Below are 11,862 nucleotides of genomic sequence, written 5' to 3'. Positions count from 1 at the left end.
CAAGCTATGGGTGTGAATGGAAAACATACCGCCGTTCGGGCGTGGGTTCCCATTATCAATTAATTGTTTAAAATTAATGTGCAGGGAACCAAGGTACCTACAAATAAAACCTGGATAGTGGATAGCGGCACTTCGAGACATATGATAGGACAACTGTCTCTGCTATCAAATGTTCAACCTATCAGAGGTCGTTATGTTGCTTTTACTGGAGTTAAAGGTGGTCACATTACTACCCAAGGGTTGCTAAAGAATGAGAAAGTGAGCTTTAACAAAGTAAATTATTATCAAGAACTTGCAAACAATTTGTTATCGATTTCGCAAATCTGTGAGAAATCTTTCAAAGTTGCATTGATGAAGATTACAGCTATATTCTATATTCTAAATTCTGAATTGTGATTCCTCCGGAGATGATTCTAATGAAGGCTTCAAGTTAGGCTAATCTGTATGTGCTAGATATGAACATTGCAACTTCAACTGGGTCATGTCATCAAAATTTTATTTCAAAGGAAACTGAACAAGAGTCTATCACGTGGCACAAATGCACGGGTCGTCTGAGCTTACGAAAAAAGAATCACCTAATTCACAATAATCTAGTGGAAGGTGTCGATGTTTGATCTTTTCAGATTCTAGATACGTGTATACCAAAGGAAAACAGTGTAAGAAAGCTCATAAGCTGATCAAGTACAATCCAATCTCTGCACCACTTAAACTATTACACTTGGATCTATTTGGTCTAATACGTTTCGAAAGCATTGATGGGAGTAAGTACTGTCTGGTTATAACTGCTGATTATTCAAGATTTTCTTGGGTAATGTTTCTAAAAGAAAAATCTGAGACTTTTGAGAATGTAAAGGTACTAACAACAGATTAGAGACAGGTTTTAATCTCAAACTAAGGAAGATTCAGTGGGACAATGGAACTGAATTCAAAAATTAGTACCTTGAAGTTTTCTATATTGAAAAGGGTATTAATATGCAATCTAATTCTCCATACACTCCTCAGATGAATGGTGTTACTGAATAAAAGAACTGAGTGCTAATTGAGACATCTAGAACGATGTTAGCAGACTCATCTCTGCCTGTTCATTTCTAAGTCGAAGTAGTTGCAAATGCTTACTACACTATGAATCGGGTACTTACTGCAAATCGATTAGGAAATACTTGCTATGAATTGCTGCATGGGAGGAAACCTACTCTGAAGCATCTAGAACCTCTTGGTGCATCTTGTACCATTTTGAAGAGAAAACTAGGAAATAAGTTTGATGCTAAAGTAGTGACCGAAGTATTTCTTGGATATAGTTCTCCAAATAAGTGGGTTTTCAACAATGAATTACGATGTGTGGAAGAATGGTCTACAGTGGATGTTCAAATAAATTCATCGAAAGCTGCTCCAAGGAGTCATCCTTGGATCTATAATAATGATGAATTGATCGATTCATTCAATCTTGCTCTAGATCATGTGGAAAGTGAAGTAGAATTACAAATGTTGTTTGATTTATAGGATGCAACAGATGTGTCTGCATCTACTTTAACTCCAGTTCCATCACCATCGATCGCTGAGCCTGTATAAGAATCTGATCAGGATATCGATCCAGTGTATGATACTTGTGAGTCTAATATCTCAAGTGAAAGTTCAGAGAATCCTAAAAATATGGCAGATGAAACAAATTTGCACCATGAGATACATGTTCCTGCACAACCAGTTCCCAGAACGACAGCTCATCATCCTAGAGAGAATATGCAATTATGACGAAGATGGCACTGTGATCCAAAACAAATCTAGACTAGTAGCATAAGGTTATCAACAAGATCCTGAATTTGACTATGATGAAGTATTTGCTCCTGTGGCTAGATTGGAAGCTATTCGTATATTATTGGCGTTTACCTCGTTCATAAAATTTAAAGTGTATCAGATGGATGTCAAGAGTGCATTTCTCTATGGTAAGCTAAACGAAAGAGTATACGCCAGTCAACCACCGGGTTTTGAAGATCATCTTCATCCTAACAAAGTTTACCGATTACGTCGAGCCCTATATGGATTACATCAAGCCCTGAGAGCTTGGTATGGACGTCTTTTAAGTTATCTGATCGAAAAAGGATATCAAATGGGCACAGTAGACAGTACTCTGTTCACTAAGGAACAAGATAAGGATATTATCTTGGTTCAAATTTAAGTCGATGACATCATTTTCGGTTCTACAAAGCAAGATCTCGTTGATGAGTTTGTGCAGGTTATGAAGGACAAATTTGAAATGAGCAAATTGCGTCTCTTACACTATTTTCTTGGTCTACAAGCAGAACAGACTGATAACGGAATTTTTCTTCACCAAGCAAAATTTGTGAATGATATACTCGAATGTTTTAGTATGACTCAAGAGCATCTAGCTACTACTCCACTAGCTGTAAATCACGCGATTTCGCTAGAATGTGAAGGGAGCCTGTAGATCCAAGCTACGATCGAGCAATCATCGGATCGGTCATGTATCTAACTGCATCAAGACCGGATATAATGTTCACGACATGTCTCTATGTACGTTACCAAGTTAACCCAAATACTGTTCATCCTACAGCCACCAAACTGATTTTATGTTATCTATTACATGTTCTAAATCTTGGCATATGGTTTTTCAATGACCAAACGTTTGATCGAGTGGCTTACAGTGATTCAGGCTATGCAGGTTGCAAAATCAACAACAAGTCAACATCCAGAGGATGCCAGTTTCTAAGTGAAAGGTTGGTGACATGGCAATGCAAGAAACAGATTGCAGTTGTACTTTCAACATGTGAAGCTGAATATATTGCTGCTGCTAGTTGCTGTTCTTAAGTTGTCTGGATACAACAGCAACTTCGCGATTATGGAATAAAAATCTCTCTCTCCTCTTTATATTGATCATACTGCTGCTACTGCTGTAACTAAGAATCATGTTCAACGTTCTAAGACTAAGCATATAGGATTTAAGTATCATTTTATTAGAGATTTTCATGAGAAGAAGATAATTGAGGTTAAGAGAATAGGCATTAAGGACAAAAGGGATGACCTTTGTACTAAGTCTTTTGATAAACCTAGGTTCTTGCTCCTGTTATGAAATGTCCTGTTCATATTGATTATAAATGTTCCATATTAATTGATTTCGTTGCGAGGTTTTGACCTCTATATGAGACGTTTTTCAAAGACTGCATTCGTGTTTAAAACAAACCATAACCTTTATTTTATCGACAAGGTTAAAAGGACACCACCTAGATTATTAGAAATGATAATCTAAAAATATCACACTTACACACTACCAATACATATTGGTTTAAAATTTTAATATGTTACAACAAAGTAAATTTCGAATGCAGTTTTAAATAATATAATACAAGCATGCTGACTCCAAATCTTGTCCATATATTAGCATGCAACAGCGGAAGCTCTTAATAATCACCTGAGAATAAACATGCTTTAAACGTCAACAAAAATTGTTGGGATTCAAAAGATTACCAAGTTTCCATATCCATATATGTATATGTCTAAAATCATTTTTATAAACATAGAAAGCGGAAGCATATTAAAACAATCTTTACAAAGTTTAACCATTTAAACATGAATCCCAAAATAGATCAAGTCAAGAATAATATGCTCAAATGTAAAAGAGCTAGTTCAAGGGATATACCTACTCCAAGTTAGGAGGTTAATTGATGATGAAGATGATGAACAAGTGTAAAGAACTCCAAGCCTTTGATGCACCAACACCACCTTATGAGTTAAATAGACTTTAGACACTTAATCACCTTCCAACCAAGCTTGAAGACCTCTTTAATATGCTCACTGATTTTGGACAGCAGCAACCATAAAAGATGATGATGAATGGAGTTCCAAAAGCATGAAACCTCAAGAGATTATACCCCAAACTTTATACCAACACCTAGTACTTTGTTAGGATTAATTTACACTTGAAATCTTACTTGCAAAAAAAAGAAAATGACTTGTTTTTGCCCCTTAAAGGCCACGGCCTGAAGGCTGCTGCAGTAGGCAGTTTTATTCTAAGGAAAACTTGATATGTTTGCATGTACTTGGTAGCTTTTGGTCAAGGAACATGTTAATAGATAATTGGGAAAGTATGGGCAACTCAAGAAGGAATCTCAACATGTGTCTTTAACTTCCAATGCCACTACCAAAGTCATGTTATAATATACATTTAAAAAACTGAATATATATAAAATCAGTTTTTACAAAACATGATTTTATAAAACATATTTTATAAACTTGTATATTATTTGTTATGTATATTTTATAAAACCAATTTTATAAAATGTAACATAACTTAATAAATTATTTAACCTATAAATAATTAAATACATAATATATATAAGTTATTCCATAATTTATATATATATATGTACACATCAAGTAATATCTCAGAAAACCGTTTTTCTTAAAGTTCAAGTGTCGCGTATTTAATCAATGATCCAGTCGTTAAGATTAAATACGTATAAGGTGTCGGTAAGTTTGTTATTGGGTATGACCCGACTTGGATCATAACACATCAGCCACATTAATTTAATATGTTTCTCGGGCATACGGAATACCTTCAATCTCCCACTTGCACGAGAAACATAAGAAATTAATGCAAGTGATGGATACCACCTAACGACCGTCCATCACCCCCAATATGTTATGACTTTGTGCCATTCAATAACATCATCCCTTTCGAGTTCCCATCTCGAATATGAATAGGTGAATCTTTCATCACATCCTTTTGTCCTAGATGTCATGTTAAATCCAAGAGACACAGAGTGATCACTCTCTTCTAGATTTAACTTTATTAGGCCTTAGACATCTGACTCTCAACGAATAAGAGGGACAAATTCCATCTTGACTACACACGTCCTAAATGTATACCTTGCATTATACCTGAGCTCTTCCTTGTGAACTACCATATTTCAGAATAGCGAAGGAAAGAATCAAGGCACAATACTTGGTAAATATCCGAACCCAATATGTATCTCAGGTCAGAGGATACAATGATATTCACCTTTACTCAAGATTACATGCGATCAACCACAAAGGCTCTATTTAGTAAATCTTGAGGGCGGGTCTTCCAATATTTGTATCCCACAAATATCTATGAACCTTGGTTGCAACCTTGCCCCACATTCAGTCCGTGAATGTATACCAATCCAAGTTCATAATAGTCTAAACCTCACACTTGTTCCCACAAATGTGATCAACTACAGAATTTAGAATAATTGCTTATTCATGGATAAAATATGCAAAATAGGAACTTAACTCAAAATAAATTAAACCATAATTATATTAATGAGTTTGAACAATTTCGTTCCGTTACAATACTTAAAACAGATCATGACCAATCACTAGAATATCGAAGCCCTAATGCACAAACATGTCCTGCATGTTTTGATCCATGTAAGAGCTTCGTGAGAGGATCCGCTATATTAAGATCTGTGTGAACTTTGCGAATACATATCTTTCCCTTTTCAACTTCATCCCTTATGTAGTTGAATCTCCGCTCAATGTGACGGGTCTTTTGATGAGCACGAGGTTCCTTGATTTGAGCAATCGCACCCTCGTTGTCACAAAAGATCTCAAGAGGGTCCTGAATGGAAGGGACTACTCCTAAGTCGTCGATGAATTTCTTCATCAATGCAGCTTCCTGAGCTGCTAATGATGCGGCGATGTACTCCGACTCTGTAGTGGATAGAGCAACAACATCCTGTTTTGAACTCTTCCAAGAGACCGCACCTCCATTTAATGTGAAGACATAACCGGATTGTGATCGAGAATCATCACGATCAGTTTGGAAACTCGCATCCACGTAACCTTTTACAGCGAGTTCCTCCTCACCAGACCCATATATCAGAAACATATCCTTAGTCCTCCTAAGGTATTTCAATATACTTTTAACAGCAATCCAATGACCGTTTCCTGGGTTATTCTGGTATCTACTTGTCAGGCTAAGAGCGCATGACACATCCGGTCTAGTGCATATCATTGCATACATGATTGACCCAATGGCAGAAGCATATGGGACTTTCTTCATTCTCTCCTGTTCATCTTTCGTGGTGGGGCACTGAGATGAACTGAGAAGTGTTCCCTTTTGAATAGGTACCAAACCTTTCTTAGAGTTCTCCATCTTGAACCTTTTCAAGATCTTTTCAATGTATGCACTTTGATTTAAACCTATCAGTTTCTTAGATCTATCCCTGTAGATCCCAATCCCCAAAACGTATTGTGCTTCTCCAAGATCCTTAATGGAGAAGTATTTGCTTAACCAAGTTTTAACACCTTGCATTGCTGGAATATCATTTCCAAATAACAATATATCATCCACATATAGTACAAGGAACATGATAGTGCTCCCACTAGCTTTCTTGTATACACAAGCTTCATCACCATTTTTAATGAAGCCAAATTTCTTGGCCTCCTCATTAAAACGATGATTCCACATTCTAGATGCTTGTTTCAATCCGTAGATTGACTTCTTTAACTTGCATACCTTTTTAGGATATTTCGGATCAACAAAACCCTCAGGCTGAACCATATAGACATCTTCCTCAAGATGTCCATTTAGGAAAGCGGTCTTGACATCCATTTGCCATATTTCATAATCATAATGAGCAGCAATGGCAAGTAATATCCTAATAGACTTTAGCATTGCCACAGGCGAAAAAGTTTCATCATAGTCAACCCCTTGAGTTTGAGTGAAACCTTTTGCTACAAGTCTAGCTTTATATGTATCCAAGTTTCCATCTATGTCAGTTTTTATTTTGAAAAGCCATTTACAATCAACTAGCCTTGAGCCAGCAGGTTGTGTAACAAGTTCCCAAACTTGGTTGTCATACATGGATTGCATCTCAGCGTTCATGGCTTCCTGCCATTTATCTTTATCAATCCTTGATAAAGCATCTTGGTAGTTTATTGGTTCATCCAAATCAACCACATAGCAACCATCCATGAGAAACCCATATCTCTCAGGAGGATTACTAATCCTACCAGATCTGCGAACGTCTTGTGTATTTTGATCATCCATTTGATCATTCTCAACATTTTCATGTTGAGTGCTAGTGTCAACCAATTGTGTATCATCTACTGGATCTTGAACCTCCTCAAGATCTATCTTCCTTTCACTATTTCCTTCCATTAGGAACTTAGTTTCAAGGAATTCCGCCTTCCGAGCAACAAATACATTCTGCTCGGATGGATCATAGAAATAATATCCCATATCATTCTTGGGATATCCTATGAAGATACACTTCGTGGATCGAGCATTCAACTTATTAGGGACGTAACGCTTAGGGTAAGCTTCACATCCCCATACCTTTAAGTATGATAGAGATGGAGGTTTTCCAAACCACATCTCATGAGGTGTTCGTTCCACTTTCTTGGTTGGGGCCATATTTAAAATACGAGCCGCGGAGCATAGACAATAACCCCAAAATGATAGAGGTAACGAGCTTCTAGCCATCATAGATCGAACCATATCCATTAGGGTTCGGTTCCTCCTTTCGGAAACTCCATTCAGTTGGGGTGTTCCAGGAGGAGTGAGTTGTGAGATAATCCCACAACTTCTAAGATGATCTTGGAAGGCATCGCTTAGGTATTCACCTCCTCTATCGGTACACAATACCTTGATTGTCTTGTTGAGTTGATTTTGTACTTCGTTTTGATATTCTTTGAATGCTTCAAAAGTTTCATCCTTATGCCTTAACAAATAGACATATCCGAAACGACTGAAGTCATCAATGAATGTAACAAAGTATCTTTCACCATTCCTAGTCATGGGCTTAAAGGGTCCACACACATCCGAATGTATTAATCCCAATAAGTCTTTAGCCCTTTCATAGGTCCCTTTGAAAGTTGCTTTAGTCATTTTGCCTTGTAAACAAGATTCACATACATCAAACGAGTCCATCTCATTTATTTTTAAAGTCCATTCTTTTGAAGTGTATGCATTCGGTTCTTGTTTATGTGACCAAGGCGACAATGCCATAAGTAGGAATCACTCAAATCCCTTTTGAGTTTCTTGGTGCTTGTATGGTACATTGAGCTACTAGATGATGTGTCATCATGAACCAATTCATAAATTCTATTTGAAGGCGAAGCCTTGAAATAGAATACATTATCTAAACAAACATGAATATCATCATTAATAAAATTAACATTAAAACCATATTGTTTCAAACGAGAAACAGAAATAATGTTTCGACACAAGTCGGGTGCATACAAAACATCATTCAAAATAAGTTCCATGCCACTTGGAAGTTTTAACACAAAGTCTCCTTGAGCTTTCACTTGTACTTTAGCTCCATTCCCCATGAAGAGACTTGATGTTCCCGTTTGCTTGTTACTTCTTTTGAACCCCTGCAAAGAATTGCAAATGTGAGTTCCACATCCAGTGTCTAATACCCATGTATTAGAAGAAGTAATACTAAGCTCTATATATACCATATATATATTACCTGAGGATTGCCCCGCATCCCTCTTTTCCTTCAACTCCTTAAGGTAGACCGGACAGTTTCGTTTCCAATGACCCATCTCACCGCAACCGAAACATGGGTCTTCCTTGGGGTTTGCCTTTTCCGCAACCTTTTGCTTTTTGTTCTTGTTCTTGGTTGGGGTAACCATCTTCACCTTTCCCTTGCCTTGATAGGCGGGTCCTTTTCTCTTAGCCACCTTAGGCTTAGAGGTGTTGTTACCTTTTGACCCGCCATCATTGATCATTAGCACGGGTGAAGCCCTTTTACCCATGCTTGTTTCGGCCATCCTTAACATGCCATGAAGCTCACCGATGGTCTTATCCATCCCATTCATATTGTAATTAATTACAAATTGGTCAAACCTCTTTGACAAGGAGTTTAGGATAAGATCGGTGGCTAGCTCATTGGAAATGTTGAGGTTAAGACGGTTTGCGCGATCAATGAGGCTTTTCATTTTGAGGACATAGGAGGAGACGGATTGGGTGTCATCCATACGACATGCATGTAGCGCTCGAACCGTTTCGAAGCGCTCGACACGTGCTTGTTGAAGGAACATCTCCTTCAATTGCGTTATCATGTCATATGCACTATGATGTTCGAAATCCTTTTGGAGTTCGGGTATCATAGTCCCAAGCATTAGGCAACCAACTTGCACCGAATCGGCACAATATTTGTCATAGTAAGCCATGCCCTCCGTATCATCCATGTCGGGTTGATCGGGAATGGGGTCCTCCAACACATACGCTTTATCTTCGAGTTTGAGGACAATCCTAAGATTACGGAACCAATCCATAAAGTTCGTATGGTTGAGTTTGTCTTTCTCGAGGAGAGACCTTAACGATAGGTTGTTTAGGTTAAGTGGTGCGTTTTGCATGTTGTTGTTGTTATTAGCGGCCATCTACAAAATTAACAAAGTTCATTTAAGTATTGATTTCAAATTTAATAAACAATACCCTTTTATATTATAATTGTTTTATTAAATATTAGAATCCAACGGTAAATCAAATTTCGGTTAGGTGACCTTTATCCCGTTATTTGATTTAGCTAGGTAGTCATTTATATGACAATTGAAATCCTTTTGCAACTTCTAAATTATGGGATCATGCAATCCTTTTGCATGGCATATTTATCCCATCAACGCCTATTTGTTCCTCATGCTTCGGTGACCCTAAGTGTAGTGACCCGAACTTTTCCATGTTTATATATATTAATTGAGATTGATATTTACATGATTAAATGTTTCCAACATGTTAAGCAATCAAACTTGTTAAGACTTGATTAATTGAAATATGTTTCATATAGACAATTGACCACCCAAGTTGATCGGTGATTCACGAACGTTAAAACTTGTAAAAACTATATGATGACATATATATGGATATATATATATAGTTAACATGATACTATGATAAGAAAACATATCATAAAGTATATTAACAATGAACTACATATGTAAAAACAAGACTACTAACTTAATGATTTTTAAACGAGACATATATGTAACGATTATCGTTGTAAAGACATTTAATGTATATATATCATATTAAGAGATATTCATACATGATAATATCATGATAATATAATAATTTAAAATCTCATTTGATATTATAAACATTGAGTTAACAACATTTAACAAGATCGTTAACCTAAAGGTTTCAAAACAACACTTACATGTAACGACTAACGATGACTTAACGACTCAGTTAAAATGTATATACATGTAGTGTTTTAATATGTATTTATACACTTTTGAAAGACTTCAATACACTTATCAAAATACTTCTACTTAACAAAAATGCTTACAATTACATCCTCGTTCAGTTTCATTAACAATTCTACTAGTATGCACCCGTATTCGTACTCGTACAATACACAGCTTTTAGATGTATGTACTATTGGTATATACACTCCAATGATCAGCTCTTAGCAGCCCATGTGAGTCACCTAACACATGTGGGAACCATCATTTGGCAACTAGCATGAAATATCTCATAAAATTACAAAAATATGAGTAATCATTCATGACTTATTTACATGAAAACAAAATTACATATCCTTTATATCTAATCCATACACCAACGACCAAAAACACCTACAAACACTTTCATTCTTCAATTTTCTTCATCTAATTGATCTCTCTCAAGTTCTATCTTCAAGTTCTAAGTGTTCTTCATAAATTCCAAAAGTTCTAGTTTCATAAAATCAAGAATACTTTCAAGTTTGCTAGCTCACTTCCAATCTTGTAAGGTGATCATCCAACCTCAAGAAATCTTTGTTTCTTACAGTAGGTTATCATTCTAATACAAGGTAATAATCATATTCAAACTTTGGTTCAATTTCTATAACTATAACAATCTTATTTCAAGTGATGATCTTACTTGAACTTGTTTTCGTGTCATGATTCTGCTTCAAGAACTTCGAGCCATCCAAGGATCCATTGAAGCTAGATCAATTTTTCTCTTTTCCAGTAGGTTTATCCAAGGAACTTAAGGTAGTAATGATGTTCATAACATCATTCGATTCATACATATAAAGCTATCTTATTCGAAGGTTTAAACTTGTAATCACTAGAACATAGTTTAGTTAATTCTAAACTTGTTCGCAAACAAAAGTTAATCCTTCTAACTTGACTTTTAAAATCAACTAAACACATGTTCTATATCTATATGATATGCTAACTTAATGATTTAAAACCTGGAAACACGAAAAACACCGTAAAACCGGATTTACGCCGTCGTAGTAACACCGCGGGCTGTTTTGGGTTAGTTAATTAAAAACTATGATAAAATTTGATTTAAAAGTTGTTATTCTGAGAAAATGATTTTTATTATGAACATGAAACTATATCCAAAAATTATGGTTAAACTCAAAGTGGAAGTATGTTTTCTAAAATGGTCATCTAGACGTCGTTCTTTCGACTGAAATGACTACCTTTACAAAAACGACTTGTAACTTATTTTTCCTACTATAAACCTATACTTTTTCTGTTTAGATTGATAAAATAGAGTTCAATATGAAACCATAGCAATTTGATTCACTCAAAACGGATTTAAAATGAAGAAGTTATGGGTAAAACAAGATTGGATAATTTTTGTCATTTTAGCTACGTGAAAATTGGTAACAAATCTATTCCAAACATAACTTAATCAACTTGTATTGTATATTATGTAATCTTGAGATACCATAGACACGTATACAATGTTTCGACCTATCATGTCAACACATCTATATATATTTCGGAACAACCATAGACACTCTATATGTGAATGTTGGAGTTAGCTATACAGGGTTGAGGTTGATTCCAAAATATATATAGTTTGAGTTGTGATCAATACTGAGATACGTATACACTGGGTCGTGGATTGATTCAAGATAATATTTATCG

General features: G+C 35.8%; 1 protein-coding gene across 1 annotated transcript; it reads left to right on the top strand.

Moving 5' to 3' along the window:
- Positions 1-2,478: 2,478 nt before the first annotated feature.
- LOC139841594 (uncharacterized mitochondrial protein AtMg00810-like) lies at positions 2,479-2,823 on the top strand. Its single transcript, XM_071831808.1, has one exon. The coding sequence runs from the start codon at positions 2,479-2,481 to the stop codon at positions 2,821-2,823; it is 345 nt and encodes a 114-aa protein (XP_071687909.1).
- The last annotated feature ends 9,039 nt before the right edge of the window (positions 2,824-11,862 follow it).

Source organism: Rutidosis leptorrhynchoides, chromosome 4 (genome assembly GCF_046630445.1).
Source record: "Rutidosis leptorrhynchoides isolate AG116_Rl617_1_P2 chromosome 4, CSIRO_AGI_Rlap_v1, whole genome shotgun sequence".
Lineage (NCBI taxonomy): Eukaryota > Viridiplantae > Streptophyta > Magnoliopsida > Asterales > Asteraceae > Rutidosis > Rutidosis leptorrhynchoides.
Note: the sequence above shows the minus strand (reverse complement) of the source record. Positions and strands in the feature narration are given on the sequence as shown.

Excerpts from the sequence above, each read along its gene's own strand:
- LOC139841594 (XM_071831808.1), top strand. The coding sequence starts at position 2,479 with ATGTATCTAACTGCATCAAGACCGGATATAATGTTCACGACATGTCTC.